The sequence below is a fragment of the Lissotriton helveticus genome, chromosome 10 (assembly GCF_964261635.1).
Source record: "Lissotriton helveticus chromosome 10, aLisHel1.1, whole genome shotgun sequence".
Classification (NCBI taxonomy): Eukaryota; Metazoa; Chordata; class Amphibia; order Caudata; family Salamandridae; genus Lissotriton; species Lissotriton helveticus.
Genome location: NC_136071.1, coordinates 69200421 through 69218684, shown reverse-complemented (window position 1 = coordinate 69218684; position 18264 = coordinate 69200421). Strand labels below are relative to the sequence as shown.

General features: G+C 43.4%; 1 protein-coding gene across 4 annotated transcripts in view; it reads left to right on the top strand.

Moving 5' to 3' along the window:
• LOC144785896 (metalloproteinase inhibitor 1-like) overlaps nt 1–18264 on the top strand; it is a 260665-nt gene that overhangs the window by 54860 nt on the left and 187541 nt on the right. For all 4 annotated transcript variants that reach the window (XM_078664768.1, XM_078664769.1, XM_078664767.1 and 1 more), the window contains one exon: nt 11926–12023. In XM_078664768.1, the coding sequence (XP_078520894.1) occupies nt 11926–12023 (98 nt within the window). The remainder of the gene's footprint in view (nt 1–11925; nt 12024–18264) is intronic.

Here is an 18264-nt window from a genome sequence, read left to right as displayed (position 1 = left end):
TCACCCATATGACACTACAATTCCCACCCACAACGTGAGTTTTGTGATCATCAGGCAGGAATCTGGACTATGATTTCTGGACATGACCCTTATTTTGGGAGTTCTGTAATTTCCTCTAAGGGGCAATTATATTGTGTTTTCAATTGTCAAAGACAATGATTTGCCACCCTCTGACATGCAGGCCAAGCTTCTCATCATGCAAATTAAGAGTCCAAACTGTAGAACTAGTTCGCCGTTAGAATCAGTAGAGGATATGCCTATGTTTTGTTAAGTGCTTCTTGATGTTCATCCTGGCTGGGCATTTTCAGCTATTAGCTATTAGCCAACCTTTCCTGGATCTCACCAACACTATTCCAAAGTGGTGGCTTACTCACCACAATCTTTCATAAAGTAAATCAACTTTATTCAGTTTCCTGTATACAGTCACAAAAGGTGCGTTCATAAACATAACACTCACACACACAAAAGTAACTCTGTGTGCAGGTGACAGTTGATGAATTGCATTCATTATGCTCCACACAATTTTTTGGCTCTGCAGAAAAAGTTTGCAGAAGGGCAAAGATTCTACATGCTACATACTAAGTGATCTAAGAAGCCTTGCGCTATTAGACAGAATCATGTCAGCATGACGTTTTCTATGTAACATCGAAGACTGTGCACCATATATTAACCTATGTACATGTGCTTCCTTTGCTTCAGAACATGAGCTATCTGTAAAGTTTTCACAACAGTGGGAAGGCTGCAGGTAGTATGATTTTTAACACCTGCAGACCTTGGCTATTTTAAGTGAATAGTGTTGTTTTTGCCAAATGTTGCATAGAATGAACACTGTTCTTAGTAAATACTTTTTTATGCTTTGCAGTGTATTTCTCAAGGAGTTACACTGTCTGCAAACCGTGTGGTGCACAGTAGACTCCACAGAGTGAAGACTGTTTCCAGTGTCCACTTTTCTACTCAAATTAACTTCGTTTCATAATGTAGGTTTGGTGGCTGTCAGGGGGTTGATGCAGATACATGTTGTCCATAATAGGGAATTCATATTACAATGGATGTTGAGTATTTTGAGTAACTTCACTTTCTCTGAACAGTTGTATACACATCAACACCATGTGTAATGAGGATTTCCCATATATCTGTGTTTGATTGTTAATGTGAACTAGACTTCCAGTGAAGTTTGATGGTATAGCTTCCTACACCTAAGGGAGTTGTATTGTGATGACATTAATGATTCCTCCTATTATTCTGAGCTGTTTTGCAGTTATTTTCATAGCTCTAATGTCATACCTGTTTGTAGTGCAATGTGTGCAAAATATGTTTGGATATGTGATTAGTGATGTCATTAATTATGGTATTAGGAATGTCATCAGTGATGTCATGAATGATGTCATAGAAGATGTCATGAGTATGTGATGTGTGAGGTCATAAGCAGTGAATGAAGGGGGACAAGTCATAGTTAGCTCTGCCAACTGCAACTGGTGAAATTCATAATTTTTTAGTTTTTAGTTCAAAACTTTAATGCTATCACTGAGATATTCACCTATTGTCAACAATACTTTAACCTTTGTTTTTTCAGTTAATATATACACACTACGTAGAATGCTCCTATGGCATTGGAGCTCAGCTTGTATTGCTGTTTATATTGTGAGAGTCAGTTGATCACTTGCTACTTAATGGATGGCTGGACTGGAGAACTTAGGGAATACATGTTTACCTTCTACCTCGAGCTGTGTTACAGTTTTCCTCCTGTCAGCAGTGGGACAGAACATCCAAAGACACTATTTGCATGTCTCCTTACTTTTCATAGGCTTACTTAAGCCCTTGCTGTACTCCACTTCTATTACTGCTCTTCTTATACAAATTGTACACACTGTGAACGTCAAACTTGTTGATGAACACATTAAGGTTCTCTCTTTGACCTATTAAACACCAACCTCAGTTGAACTTTATGGCACATAAGATAACAATGGTGCAAATGCCCTGAAGAAATGCCTTATGTGGGATGACATCCATTGGCTGATCTGTTAAGTTCAATGTAACTATATTGCAAGAAATAAACAGTGGAAATATTGCACCTTTGGAACCCCAAAAAATAATTTCACTTGACATCCTGAAGTCAAGGATCCCTTTCTTCTTCTTCTCCAAATTTACTTATTACAAATATTGTAAGAAGTACACCCCAATCCCAACTGTATGTCTGTAAACTCCATTCTGGTTAACAATAGGGGAACCTTGCAGTTGGATTACTGGGGAATTTCTCCACATTAACTATTGAGGTCTAAGGCAAACAAATTAGGTGTGCGGGGATTTATGCCACGAATGCCTGTTTGTCAATTGATAATTTACCTAGTTTTGTGTAAGGATCGCTCCTGAGCTTATCTAACATTTTTACATGTAAAACACACTAACACCCATTTTGGATAAGAGTCATGCTATATAAAGCATTACACCTCCCCTGTCTCTGCTCAGACTTTTTTGTAGGAATGGCCACTAAGATAGTTCAGTGGTCATTTGTTGAGATCTGTGTGTTTAACAAAAACACAGGTTTTAATACTGGCAGGCATAGTCTTTCATCCTTTCAAGAGTAACAAAATGAAAACTATTCCGTTGCGTAATAACTAACTACCTAGTTATAGCCCCTCATCTTAGTATTCAGGGTTTTTCTTCATTGGCTATCCTAGCAAGCACACTCATGCTGTAATGCTACAAAATGTTCAATCTTTATTCAAGCTGTGGAGGTCTGAGATGCCACAGGGATTTTCCCTGAACTCCCCCTCTTTTCCATTCATTATGTAATTCCTCTTAATTTGTTCATCAGATCTTTTAGCTTTTCATTTAAGCATTGCGCAGATCATACTTGTTAGACCTGGCAACCTTGGTTATGGCCTTCCACCAAACGTTTTGCCTTCTTCCCTTCTGTTTGTTGAAATTTGTTTTTGTTGGTCTTATGAGTCTGTACACTTTACTGGTGCTAACACGTGCTCAAATACTTGTGCTTAAAACATGCTAAATTTGGCCTACACTTGATTGGCACATTTAATTTACTTATAAGCGCCTAGTAAAGTTGTACAACATGTACGAAGGTTCTGTAATTTAAATATACTAGTGGGCCTTCAGCACTTATTGTGCCACCCTTAGGTAGCCTTTAAACATATCTCAGTTCTGCCATTGCAGCCTGTGAGCAGTTTTAAACTTCCAATTCGACCAAGTAAAATATACCTGTTGCCCAGTCCAAGCCTCCCTTTTCAATACATACAGTTCACCCATAAGGTGGGCCCTAAACATCCTATAGAGCCCGGTGCATTCTATTTAAAAATCATCTCAAGTCTACCAGAGTGAATCCAAGGTCTGATTGGCTGGCCTCCTGTTTTGAGCTACAGGGACAGGAAAACCTCCAACAAATTGAACCCTGCACCTGGACCCTGCCTGAAGTGAGAACTACCCTCCAAGTGGTTCCCACTCAGTCCTGGACCTATGAAAGTGAAACTAAAGGTACTTAAACAGCCAAAGGCCAAAAAACAAAATGTGTGACTTAGAAAATGTTCAATAAACTGTTGTCTGAGAACCGACAGGAGACCAGGACCAACCAGCTTGCTGATTTGCCCATGATGCATCGCCCACTAACCTTACTACGGATGTTCTTCTCCTCAGCAGACAATTCTGTTCAGTGGCTCCTCACTGGAAGGGTATCCAGCCTCATGGACTGGTCATTTGCTAAAGCCTGCAGGTTTTTTCCTCTTGAGATTTTCGACTTTCAAAAATGTGACAATGAAGATTCCTGCTCCTCGGACATCTCTAGCTGCTTTGCCCCGCTGAACTTTATCTTTGCAGACATTTTTCCTCAAAATTCTTCTAAGTCCGAAGGTAAGCCAAAATTGGGCTCAAACCACTTCTTGTATCTGACCCGTGCTCCCCTGCGGTCGACTGTAACATTTGTCCCAGTCTTCCACAACTAGATGCCGGTAGTTGGTGCTTTGATCCTGTATGCTCTCGTTTTTACCCATAAAATCCTACAGTTCTACTAATTGGATTTTTGTGTTTAGGTTTCAGATTATTTAGAAAAGTGTACTCTATTTTTTATTTGCTGTGGGATTTTTCTTGTGCTGCGTATTTCACGTTCTTACTGTTTGTGTACAGCTTAAATACTTTACACATTTCCTCATATTTAAGCCTGTCTGCTTTTGTGCCTAGCTACGAGCGGGAACAGCACAGGCTAATTTAGTGACTTTTGTGGTTCACCCTGAAAAGGCCTTTCGTTGTTGTTGAGAAGGGTTTTTACCCCTATGAACTAAAAACCCAATTTCCTACAACACTCAATTTATTTTGCGTCTGGATGGAGATCATGAGACAGCCCAAATCTTAGGAACTGCCTCTCAGAAGTGGTTGGATGGATGGGACATAACTTTCTAGAATTAAATTCAAACAGAACTGAGGTCCTTGTCATGCATACGGCCCCTCAATTTGTTTTTTCTCTGATAGTCCTCTGTAACAGGCCAGTGTCATCAATCAGTGTCTTGGGACCATAATTTTGGGTTTACTTTGGCCATGATTCATCTCTGATTACACAAATCTCCAAACTGCCTTTTATTTCAATAAAAAGTATAAAAAGTTGCCTTCAATCTGACTGGTGTTGAAGTATGACTTACTTACTGCCGTTCTCTCTGTTTGGGGCTATCCTGCCTGTCTACTGCACACACTTCAAGTTGGACAGAATTCAGTTGGACCTCACCAGGTGAAAACCTAATTAACTTCTGGAGTAAGTTTCAGCCTTTCATACATGCATGTTTGTAACTGGAGTAAATGCAGGGTGGAAAGCATATATGGACATTGGTTTGTAGTAGTTGCAAAAACACAAGAAAACATCAACCAATGGGTTTGGGGGCACTGCCAGACATGAAAAAGAGATATGCCTGGGGCTATAAAGCGTTCCAGTACTAGACTGGCTTAATCCCCCAGTTTCATGCTGTCTTCCCGCAAACATTTTGCCTTCCTGCCCTTATTTTTTCTCATCTCGTTTTGCTGGCCTTAGGACTCTCTATACTTTCTACTGGTAACCAGTGCTAAAGTGCATGGGCTGACTCCTTAAAAAACTTGGTAACATTGACTTATTCCCAATTGTCATATTTAATTTTCTTGCAAGTCCTTTGTAAACTGGTACTACATCTACCCATGGCTTCTAAATGAAATGCTATTTGGGGACCTGCAGCACTGATTGTGCAACCCACTTAACTAGCCATTTAAACATGTCTCATGTGTCAGGTCTGCCTTGCAGCATGTATGTGCAGTTTTCAACTGACATTTTGATGTGGCAAAATAACCCTGCTTGCCATGCCCAAACCTATGTTTTTAAAACATATAAGTCACCCCCTCTGGACAGCTCTTAGGGCTGGGTGCAGTATATTTTAAAAGTTGGACATGTACTTTTATGTTCCATGTCCTGATAGTGAAAACTCTTAAATCAATTTATTTCTTCTGCAAGGCCTACCTCTCCCACATGCTAACATTGAAGTTACTTTAAAGCATGCAATAAGTGACAATTTTCAAATAAGAGCAGGTAACTAGTTCATGTTTGGTATGTATGTATATGATTTCTAGAGCACAACTGTTACTCTAAGTAGTGTCCTGGTGCTAATGCAGAAGAAAGGGCTAACCGAGGAGGGGGGAATAAGGGTATGGACTTAAAATTTAGGAAAAAGCCAATTTTGTGCTTCTTTTGGAATGAGGGGGTAGACTCAATGCGTCTGAGTTCCAGAGGAAGTTTATTCCATAGAGAGGGGCCCATGAGAGAGTAATATATGCCCCTGGACCTTACCTTCTTAACCTTTGGAACTTTGGCAAGGCAGAGGTTTGCAGAGCACAGGTTTCTCCAGGGAGTATAGAACTTAATTCTAGCTCGTAAATAGAACAGGCCTGTCCAGTATAAGGATTTCTGGGTGAAAAGCAAAATCTTAAAGCTGATCCTCTTCCTAATTGGGAGCCAATGAAGATCAAGAAGAAGCTGTGATACGTGGGAATTATGGGGCAGACCACAAATTGTTCACAGAGCTGTGTTCTGGACCAGCTACAGCCTATCAATGAAGCATGCCGCCGACGTTTTTGAAATCTTGGCGGAGAACCAACTTGATCTTTTTTTTATGACCGAGACCTGGTTAAACGATACTTGTGCCCCGGTGGTGGAGCTAGCCATTCCGCGGGGTTTTAAGATCATGAGGGCGACCGCATGCTCGGCAGAGGTGGTGGTGTTGCTGTGATCTATAGGGATAAATGGGTCTTCTCCTGTGAACCACAAGATGAGCTGGGGGATGCGGAGCTGCTCCATTTTTCTCTTGTGCTTAACCCACATTTTACTTTGGGAGGTACTCTGGTATATCGTCCTCCGGGCAATGTTGGGAATTTTATTGGGGCATTGGAGGAGGTTATAGTGCAGCGTGTCTAAAGATTTTCAAGGTTTCTCCTTATGGGGGATTTTAACATTCATGTTGATGTTTTGGACTCTACTGAGTCCAACCACCTAGGTGAAGCCCTAACCATGGCCCACCTTAAACAATGGGTCAATGCTCCAACCCATGTGGGAGGCCATCTTCTAGATTTGGTTTGTTCCAATTTTGATATTGCCATGACCCGCCCTGAGAGCGTGATATGGTCGGACCATGAGCTGATTAGGTTCTCCTGGTCCCTGGATAGAGCCACAGGGGTCGGGGGTATTCCCCCACTTGCGAATTTCTAGAGGATTAATTTAGTCACCTTGACTGAATCCTTATCCAGAAACCGTCCGATATTGACCTTGGAGATTGATGTAGCGGTTAGTGCTTTTAACACATGGGTGGAATAGGGGTCAGCTGTCTCCATCAATAAGAGATGTATTCGTAGGATGCGGTCTACCCCTTCTAAACCTTGGTTCTCCCACACCTTACGGGAATTGAAACTTGAATGTAAGAAACTCGAACGGGTGTGGAGACAAGCCTACCTGCCTGAGGCAAAGAGCGATCTGCGCGCTACTCAAAAGGACTACTATGCTGCGATTAGAACAGCCAAAAGTAGCTACTATGCAGGGAGAATTGAAAAAGCAAACAATAATAGCAAGGAAATCTTTTCAATTGTTCAGAGCTTTTTATCGCCATGTGCTGCGCAACCTATGCTGCCTTCATCTGATCACTGGTGTGAAGAGCTCTCCTCTTTCTTCATAGATAAAATTGCAGGGATTCAAGAGGACCTGCGAGTTGTCTGTGACGGTTTCAAGTCCTCCCCAGCACTACCCTCTTTCTCTGTGCCTAAGCCAGTTGAGCAGTTTGTTGTCTTCTTTCCCTCCACCGAGTCCGACATCCTAGCAGTACTTGAGGCCCTGAAGTCGGGGTCCCCTTCGGACCCGTGTCCAGCGAGGGTTCTTGGGGGGGTGGCTGATACAGTGTATAAAGAGGCTACCCAGATTGTTAATCTTTCCTTCTCCTCTGCAACTGTCCCGTCATGCTGGAAGCAAGCAAAACTTCTGCCACTTCTAAAAAAGGCCGGGTCAGATCCGGCTGTTCCTTCCAGCTACCGGCCTATTTCTTTGCTGCCAGCCTTGGCTAAAGGCTGTGAGAAGATCGCTTTTTGACTGTTAGATAGTTTTATTGAGTCATCTCAGGCTCTGCATCCGGCTCAATCAGGGTTCCGGGCTGCCTATAGCACTGAAACGGCGCTGGTTGAGATGTCTGAGGCGATTCGGGAGTGCCTAGATGGAGGTGGCAGAGCGGTTCTGATCTTACTAGACCTCTCTGCCGCCTTTGATACGGTGCCCCATGCCCTACTTCTTACCAGACTGGCTGCCGTTGACATCTCTGGATTAGCACTTGACTGGTTGACATCATTCTTGGATAATAGGACGCAACAGGTCTGGATGCCACCACACGCCTCCATGCCCAAGAAACTTACTACAGGAGTTCCACAGGGGTCTACTTTGAGCCCCCTGCTTTTTAATTTTTATCTGACCCCTTTGATTAATTTGGCAGAACAGTTGGGGGCTAAAATAATGGCCTACGCCAATGATACCCAACTTTTGTTCACCTGGCCTAAGGACAAGTTGGATACGTCGGTGGTTCAGCTCTGCCTATCATCTGTCTTTCGCTGGTTAGCACTTGCTCAGCTCAAGTGTAATGAAGATAAGTCTGAGGTCCTATTCTATGGTTCCTTTCCCGACAATTTTAGAGACCTCCTATGGCCACCAGATCTGCCTTGTCCCAATTCCACGGGTGGCCCTGCTAAGAACCTGCTTGATTGCGGTCCAGGGAAGACATGGGCTGGTTGTTCCCATGAGGCACAGGGTCAAGACTGATTTGCATATGGCCATGTCTGAACTGGGTTGGTGTGGTGAGCAAAAAACCGAAGGATTTAGGCCCAGATCTCTGTACTGGGGTGAATGCATGACATTGTTCTGAATTCTGTCCATCAACTGTTGTTTTTGCATTTGTCACCCCGAGTGGGACGGGTATGCTCAGACGTGAGTCCCGTGCTCTCCACACCACTGGAGTAAAGCTATCCTGGCTGATGACGGCTGATAGCCAGAAACCGGTCCTAGGATGCTTGATTGCGGTCCAGTGAAGACATGGCTTGGCAGTTCGGGCTGGCTGTTCCCATTAGGTACAGGGTCAAGATTGATTTGCATATGTCCATGTCTGAACTGGGTTGGTGTGGTGAGCAAAAAAACGATGGATTTAGGCCCAGATCTCTGTACTAGGCTGAATGCATGACATTTTTCCACATTCTGTCCATCAACTGTTGTTTTTGCATTGCCTTGTGACCTCGCGTAATGTTTGTTGTATTTATCTGCGGATCCAGTGTGCTCGTACAAACATTTATTATGTTCACATGTCTGTGCACATTTGCTGTATATCACTGTTAAATAGTGATGAGTTGTTGTTTATATGTATAAAAGTAGTGATATTAAATGTCACATGGCGTGTTCTTATATTAAACCTAGTTTATGTCTTGCGTGCCAAGTCATAACAAACCTGCGTGGTCCAATCAAGATCAATTGAAAATCAACATGATGGACATGACTGAATGATTCAGAACAGGGGGATAGCCTCAGAAATCTGGCAGTGCATGCAAGGGACACTTCAAAAGGGAAGCACAACTTTCATGTAACCTACAAGTTATCCACAACTTATCATCCCCAGAATAATGGGCTTGTTGACAGGTTCAACGAGACCCTCAAGGGCATGAGTATGGGCCTACTAGAGTCCATGATGCAGAAGTGGGATATCCTCTTGCCCTATCTACTTTTTGCCTACAGGTAGGCACCATAGAAAGAAGATGAGTTTAGCCCTTTTGAACTCCCTCATGGTTAGCTGCATGCTAGCACTCTGCAACCAAATGCAGAATTTCTGGTAGAAGGCTTCCAAGAACGTAGAAGCTAGTCGGGAGCTGAAAAAGCAATGGCATGACCAGAAGGCCACACTGGTCAAGCTTCAGCCTAACTAGAAGGTTTGGGTGATGGAGCCACTTGAGCCCAGGACCCCATAAGATCATTGGACAGGGCCCTATGAGTTGATTGAGAGGAAGGGGAAGGCCACCTGCCTGGTGGACTCCAAGACCATCAGAAGCCCCTACGGGTCCTATACCTCAATCACCTGAAGCCCCACTATGAGATCACCATGTTGTTGGTGATAGATGATGAAGTGGAAAAGGAGAGTGAACCTCTAACTGATCCTCTGTTATCCAAGTGGAGGGTGTTAACCTCGCTCCTACTCTGACCCTTAGGCAGCAGAGGGCTGTCACCAACTATTGGGCCAATTTGTTCTTCTATTTCAGGGTAATGCCCCTGCAACCTTCCAGAGGGCACTGAGTAAACTGAGACCATACCTGTTTGGGACTTACTTCTGTGTTCAGACAGCCCACTCAGATGGTTGACGCAGATTAGGGATGAGAATTCCAGTTCCTCACCAGGAATGCGCATGCCCAGGCTCCCCCGCATGCGCAGTTTCAAGAAGAAGACGCGATAGACCCGGAAGAGATGTCCTGCTATAAGGTAAGTGTCTTTAATCTTATTTAAGGCTTTAATCTTTTAAATATTGCGGGCGGGTGGCAGGCGGGTGGCGGGAGGGCGGCGGGCGGACAACTTCCATTCCGCCCCCGAGTGTGTGGAAATTTGCCCTATTTTTCTGCCTTCTTTATGGAAGGCAGAAGGGGCAAATTACCGCACATTCTGTGGGATAAACGGAAATGGCCGCACACCCCTAAAAATAAACCTTTCCAGGCCTTAACCTTTTTAACACCAATGTCACCCTTAGGGTAGACCATGGACAGCCCAGAGCTCATGCTGAACTGTGTTTAAAAAGTTGCACATGTACTTTAAATGTCCTTGTAGTCAAAAACTGTTACATTTGTATTTCACTACTTCAAGACCTATCCCTCCCATAGGCTCACATTGGAGTTACCTTATTACATTTAATAAATGATCTTTTCCAAATTAGAGCACAAAGCCAGTTCATGTTTGGTTTGGTGTCTTTCCAATTGTACTGACAAATCCTCTCTCATGGTAAAACCAGATTTTATATTACAATTTTGACAATGCCACTTTTAAAAAGTTGGCATTTTACTTCCCTAGCCATGCAGCACCTGTAGCTTGTATCTAGGTCATATGACTTGGTGTAGCTGATGGGTGGGCTTTGAGTATTTCTCCTAGAAAACCACACTAGAGAGCTTAGTTGTGCCTGGATGGGAATTCACTGCCAGGGTGGAGCTGGGAACAGGCCTCCTTACACTTGAATAGGCGTTGTGTTGCCTTCTCACCAAGGGCTACACCTCCCAGTGGTTAGTCTGGAGCCAGGGCAGAAAAGGCAGGAAGCCTGTGTACTTCAAACAGAATTTCTAGAAGCTTCTCCCACTTTCCAGGGTGGCCACCAGGTATAAATGATGGACTTCAGACACTACCTTATCAGTTCACTTCTGGACCTGTGAATACTTTTCCAGGAAGAAGGACTGCTTTGTGTTGAAAGGATTACCACTCTGCTGGGCTGCTTCTTTGAAGGAACCGCTGCCCTTCTGTGCTGACCTGATGTATGCTGTCCTCTTGTCTGAGTGAGAAGGACTGGGCCAGCCTCTGTTGAGGACCCCAATTTCACTCCAAGGGCTTGTTGGCTGGCCTCCTGATTAGAGTCTCAAGGACAGAAGGCTCCAACAACATTGATCCCAGCACTTGGACTCTGCCATCTGAAAGTCCTATGCAGCCAAGCTGCACTATTCCTTGAAAGTTGCCTTTAAGGTGTTTTGCTAACACATCTGTGGATCCAGAAGAACTGATACATCTCTTCTACTCCGTCTGCAACCCATTGCCTCTGCCTGAAGGGTTCTTCCAATGCAAGAACTTCGCATTGACCTTCTAGTACATCGGAACCCATCAACAAGGACCTAAAGTACTTTTGTTCAGCAGGCCTAACTGGGGCTCTGAAGTCTGCTCGCACTCCATTGCATTCAGCCTGAGCTTGGGGCTTTGTCTTGGTCTGGCGTGACCAGATTTCCACTGTTGGCATGTGCATTTTGGCGCACTTTTCACTGAAATCTTTGAAGCCTCCATATCTCCTTTTCGATCAATTGGATGTTAGTTATTTTGGTGTTGTTTATTTATAAAAAAAAACACAATTTTTCTAAACTGGTGTGGAATCCTTTTATGGTGTGTTCTTGCTGTGTTACTATATGAAGGGTTGCACACATAAGTTAAAACATTGCCTTTAAGTTAAGCCTCACTGCCCTGTGCCAAGCTGCCAGGGGGTAGAGCACAGGTTAATTTAGGGCTTCCTTGTGACTCCACCCTGACAAGGATTATGGATTCTGCTTGAGTATGGCTTTACCCCCTCAACCAATAACCCAATTTCCTACACCTGATAAAGCTGTTGATGTGGCTAGGGTTGAAATTGACCAATTTATTTATATTTCTTGGTTTTCTTTCAGTCATCCGAGCCACATTTCTTGGTGCTAACTTCACAGCTATGGTTGATGCAAAATCTGGAAAATACACCTTGGTTAAGTATGGAATTAAGACACTTGAGGTAAGGGCACTAGTGTGTTTTCTTGAAATGTGCGACTGGGGTGAATTATTCTACATGTCAATAGGAGTGCACCACTAGATTGTAGGATAGCAGATTAGAATGACACTACACAGGATAAGTAAACCACACTGAAACACAGTTATTTGATTTGCTGTAGGTTGGTCACAGCGAGCAAGGTGATAGCTTATGATCACAAGTTCAAAGATTACTGCATTGACTGCCTTTTATGCTTTTGATGGTCATATGGTTATTAAAACACCTACCATTTAAGAGGGTATTGAATTTGTTGGAAGATCTTTGGAAAAATGAACAAGATTGAAGCTAATCCAGTAAGGCGGAGGTTTGAATACATCTTATCTCAGAACTCTACAGTAAGAAAATAATTATGCTGAATAGCAGAGTGATAAGAAACCAGATAAGGTAGTTGAATGAAGCAGTTGTGTTATATCATGTAATGACGTGGAAGTTTTGATTCCATCTATTATTGAAGTTAAAGACGTGATTAGAAAAGTAAAAGACTCAAGGTCCAAAGGACTCGATGGATTTTCTGCAAAAATATTAAAAACAAATTCAAAGTTGTAGGCCAATGTTCTTCACTCCTTTATGAGGCAGTAATGAGAGCAAATACAATCCCTAATATATAGAGAGAACGCATAATGGTATTGATCGATAAAAAAGGTCCAAGCGATCTCTGGAAACATTTTAAAATGATCACACTCCTAAACATACCAATACAAAACAACACCACTATACATAAATTATATAGATTTAGAATATGCATTTGATACTATTGATTGATCTGTGGAAAAACATTGAAAAAACTGGGGATATCCATGAACCTACTGAAACTGATAATATAACTACATGTGGAATCGTGGACCCAAGTTAAGCTAGACAGCCACTGGGCGCTTTCCAGGAATGTAAGCTCCCCGATCGGGTTTAGGTAAGGGCTATTTGGCCACCCCACTTTTTTTTCCATATATATTGCTGAAGCACTAACATCACTGAGTTTAGTTTGTTCATTCCCTCTTAAACTAGTAGAACCATCAATATCCTATTTTTAATGCTAACTACACGATTTTAATAGATCTTACCCCAAGGGGTCTTCAAAGGCAGCTAAATGAATTCTCCAAATACTGAACAGAGAATGACCTGTTAATTAATGAGTCTAAAACTTAAACTATGGGCATGATTACGATCTTGGAAGATGGGATACTGCATCACAAGCGTGATGGATTTCTCGTCCGCCATATTACAAGTTCCATAGGATAATTTGGAGGACGGGATATCTGTCAGGTTTCTGACGGAGTAACTCTGTCTGCCAAGATCGTAATCAGGCCTTAAGTTTTTCCCTCCCATATTAAAATGAAAAAGATGCCAAGGTGGTGACTTTATGGTAAAAAAACTGGAGCCAGTGGCCGAGTGTAGGTAGTTAGAAGTTATTTTTAGAAGTAATTGCTGCATAGCAAATATGATGAATGTGGGAATAGAAACAGCAATCGCGCTAAAAAGTATGGGGCTTATTTACAAAACCCTTGCGTCGCCAGTGCATCACTTTTAATATGGGGGAAAAGTGACGTACCGGCGGTGCAGGGGGCTTGTAAATAAGCCCCTATGGATCTTGAACTGCGTCAGAATTCAGCTGAGATTCTGAAAGTGACATGTACCTTGAAAACTGTTATTCTGCTGTTATATGGGAGCCTGATGAGATAAGCCATAAAGCTATCTATCAGATGGATATCTGAGAGGGCTATCGTGGTCTGCCAACAAACACTGCCTTCAGGCTGGAAGTGGGTCTGATTAATACAATCTTTAAATATTTTTCAGAGACTATTAAATTATGGGCACAGCCGGCCATTGCTGGTGAGGGCGGGCTCGCTGAAGTTTGTTCTAAATTAATTTCTTCAAATGGAAAATGCAGCCTCCTGTTGAGAGAACCTGAGTTCTCTAAAGAAAAGGGTCGATCTAATAAAGGTGCTGACTGAAACAGGCGGGTCATTCCTAATAACTTGAAAGAGCTTCTGAAATGGTTGATGAAGGAGTCCTCTTTTAGAAAGATATTGAATACTGCAGAAATAGAGAGCACCAGGCACATTTTTTAGATCTGGAAGCCAAGGTAGAACTGCTACAGTATTCAAAATGTTTTAAAGCCTGTAATGTCAGGGGGTGGATGCTAAAGCTGAGAACATGCCAAGCACCTGAGTTTATCAACTGGAAGACTAACATTACCAATAGCAATAAGATTTCTAAGGGGAACAGTCATAGACAATCATGCCTTTTTTCTAACACTGGCTCAGCCACACTGTCACAGCTGATTGTTTTGTTTCCCACACTTTACAATGGAGAATAAGAGACTGTTAACCCCAGTTTTTAGAGACCTTCAGAGGTGTAAGTTTGAGGAATTTATCTAACTTGTTATGAAATGTGCAATTGTGAAACTGAGGTCCTAATTTGTGAATTTTTGGTGCAGGGCACTGCAGCAACCCATTTGCTGCGCTACGTCAAATGGAAAGGAAAGGAATATCCCGTAGTTCAGATATACAGCACATTCCTGTTCTTTCAGCCAGGGCAGGCGATCAATTTGGTGCCTAGCGCCAACTCAGGCATCCTTCCACCATGATGCAAGGGTGTCTGCATTGTTGGCAGGATTGTTTTTGTGCAGGAATTTGAATTTGAATTTAAAATATTTATAAAGCGCAGCGTTCACCTAAACGGTTTCTTGGCGCTGTGGAGGCAAAGTAAGCAGAAGAGGGACAGAGGATAGATTACTACGAAAATGCCTGATTGAACAAGAAGGTTTTTAGGCCTTTACGGAAAAGGGAGTAGTGTTTGGCCGACCGCAGATGATCGGGAAGGGAGTTCCAAAAGGTAGGTGCCAGGAATGAGAAGTTGGCCCCTCCCCATTTTTTCCGCTTGTAACGGGGTACCTGCAGAAGGGATTGAGAGGATGAGCGAAGCTCTCTGGCAGGGACGTATTCCTTTATCAGGGAGACAATAAAAGCAGGAGCTGAGCCCTGGCGGGCCTGGAAAACCATGCAACCAGTTTTAAAGAGCGAACGCTCCCTGACAGGCACTCAGTGGAGCGCCTTCAATAACGGGGTGGAATGGTGGGATCGGGAGAGGCCGTACACAAGCCGGGCCGCCTGATTTTGCACCAGTTGGAGCTTTCTTAAACTGTAGGCTGGGATGCCGTTATACAGGGCATTTGCGTAGTCCAGCCGGGAGATCACTAAGGCAGACATGATCAGCTTAAGTGCCAGGGGGGAAAAAAATCGGGCAACAGTGCGAATAGTACGAAGAGTGAGAAAACAAGAAGAAACAACAGAACTAATTTGTGAGTGTAGGGTAAGATGGTTATTCATTTTAATGCCTAAAGTCTTGACTGTAGGAGAGGGGGTGGGAGGGAGACCTAAAGAAGAGGGCCAGAAAAGAGAGTTCCAGGGACTGGAAGAGCCACCGGTGAGAACCAACTCGGTTTTATCGGGGTTCAGTTTCAAGTGGTTGTGGCTCATCCAGTCCCTGATAAAAATCATGATAGACTGAAAATTAGAGAGAGAATGGGACGAAGGAGAAAGGTTAAAGATGAGCTGGAGGTCATCCGCATAATTATATACGGTGACCTCCATCTGCTGAAGAGCAAAGATTAGGGGATAGATGTAGAGGTTAAACAAAAGAGGAGAAAGAGAAGAACCTTGAGGGACACCACAAGTGATGTTGAGTGGACTTGCCGTGAAATCCCCCAGCCGGACAGCCTGGGTGCGGTCCCTCAGGAAGGACGACAGCCAGACCAAGGCTGAGCCCCCGATTCCCGCCGCTCTGATACGTGAAAGCAAGATGGAATAGTCCACCGTATCAAAAGCGGCGGAGAGATCAAGGAGCACTAGGGCCTGGTGTTTGTTTTGATCCATGCCCTCCCTGAGGTTATCCAGGACCGACACCACAACAGACTCAGTGGAGTGCCTGGGTCGAAAACCCGCCTGACGAGACACCAGGCCCCCAGTTGCTTCTACGTGGGCACTGAGTGCCGATGTAACATGGCGCTCAAGCACCTTGGCCAGAAAGGGTAGCAGGGAGATGGGGCGATAGTTGACTGGGGCAGACAAATCTGCTCCAGGCTTCTTTAGGATGGGCACTATTGTGGCAGTTTTGAAAGCTGAGATCACAACCCCCTGAGCAAGGGAATTATTGAGAAGAGTGATCGGGGGCTGGGTGCAGACAGAGTAAATCTGTTGAAGAATGCGAGCCGGGCAAATGTCTGCCGGAGAACCTGATTTTACCTTAGGAATTGTTTCCAAGAATACTTCTTCAGTGAGAGGGGGGATTGAAAAAAGGCAGCACTGAACAGTGGGAGGAAGAGGAGCAACATAAGTAGGAGGGGGGGGTGGGATATTGGTCTTGATTTTAATAATTTTATCCAGAAAATAATAATTCAGTGAATCACATAAGGACTGGGTGGGAAGGGGTTTAGGTGTAGCCCTCTAGGAAAAAGCTAAATCATGAACAATTGTGAAAATCTCCCTAGATTTGTTCTCTGCCACCAGAATTTTAGCTGAAAAGTAGGCAGTTTTGGCTTCGATAATAGCTTTTTTATAGTCCCTTAATAGTGTAAAATAATGGGTTTTCAGTAAGGGGCAGTAGCCCTTTCTCCATTGCCTCTCAGCTCGCCGGAGGGTCAACTTTTTATCCTTTAAATCTTCACTGAACCACCGGTTTGACTCCTTAGGTCTTCTGGTTGAGATCCTACATAGGGGGGCTACTAAGTCGCAGCCTCCAGCGAGCCAGGTGTCAATGGCGGTGGCTTGCAGCGAAGAGGATAGGCCCGCCAGGTTGGGTGAGGAGTCAAGGAGAGAAGAGGATAACGAGGGGAGGTCAACACGGTTCAAGTTCCGCGCCCAGGGTTTTTTTGCGAGCGGGACCTTGGTTACAGGGTTAAGGTGGAGAGAAAAAGAAATAAGGGCGTGGTCAGACCATGGGCATGGGGACACAGATATGGACGAGACAGAACTGTTAAGGGACCGAACTTGGTCTAGCACGTGTCCATGTGTATGTGTCGGAACTTGGATGTGGGGAACAAAATTCAAAGATTGGAGTGACTCTGTGAATTGTTTAGAGGAAGTGCATTCAAGGGGGTCCATGGGCCAATAATTAGGGGAAGGGGTAACCTCTTGCATAATTACAATCCACGGAGGCATTTTCCTCTTTCTATGTGTACTGCAGAAAGGGGAAGAAACGAGAAAGAATGAAAACATTTCTTCCCCTCATGCCTGCCCTGGGGACGTGTAAGGTTTTGGCGCTGCCCCAGGTTTACGTAATTTTGCGGTATCAAAATCCATGGGTGTTGCATGGGAATACCCATTGCAATACCCATGAAACGCCTCCGTGAAGCACAGTAATGCAAGGCAGTGATTTGTGCTGCCTTGCCTTACTCCATATCTGTGAGGCCCAAAGCCACACAGGGTAGCTTTGCATCACCGCATAAATAGTATTGAGAGGCCTGAACCACTGGAGCATCAAAAAATGTGACGTCTCTTTTAACCCCTTCCGGGCTGCCGTCGGCCAATATTCCGACGGCAGCACTACCGCCCCAGTACTGCCGTCAGCCAATTGCCGACGCGGCCCCGCCCGTTTTGCGGAAGTGCCGCACTGCCGCGAAATCGCGGCAGTGGTAAACGGGTTAATTATGCCCCCATGTTTAAAAGTAGGTGATTTTTTCAAAACATGGTTATAACATGTATAGTACAGTACCTTAAATATAATTTTTTTGTAAATCTGTTGAGGAGTCCACACATTTTCTGAGTATTTATGTTGTATAATTTAATTGTCTCATAAAATTGAAAAAATAAGCACTTTAATATGTAGCTATTGATAAGCATTTGAGACACTGTAGGAGTTTTTTTTATCTGATTCAGCTGTGAGACAATATTTATTAGACATTTGTTCAACAGCCACAATACTAAAGATATTGTATCTGGATTACAATTTATACATTTTAATTTTTCTCCTCTCTGAATTTGTATCTTGTAAATTTTGGATGAGTTCGGAGTTTTTCATTGGATATGGTGGCAGCCTCAGTACTCAAGGACATTATCTGGGCTTCATCATAGAGTCATGCCTACTTAAAAAGGAAGCTGCTAGGACCAAAGGAAAAATGCTATATTAATCTATTTATTACTGTTGCAGAGGTGGAATTTAATAAAGTTTATAATGGTTATCTTTATTTAGATTTTTAAAAGTGTATATA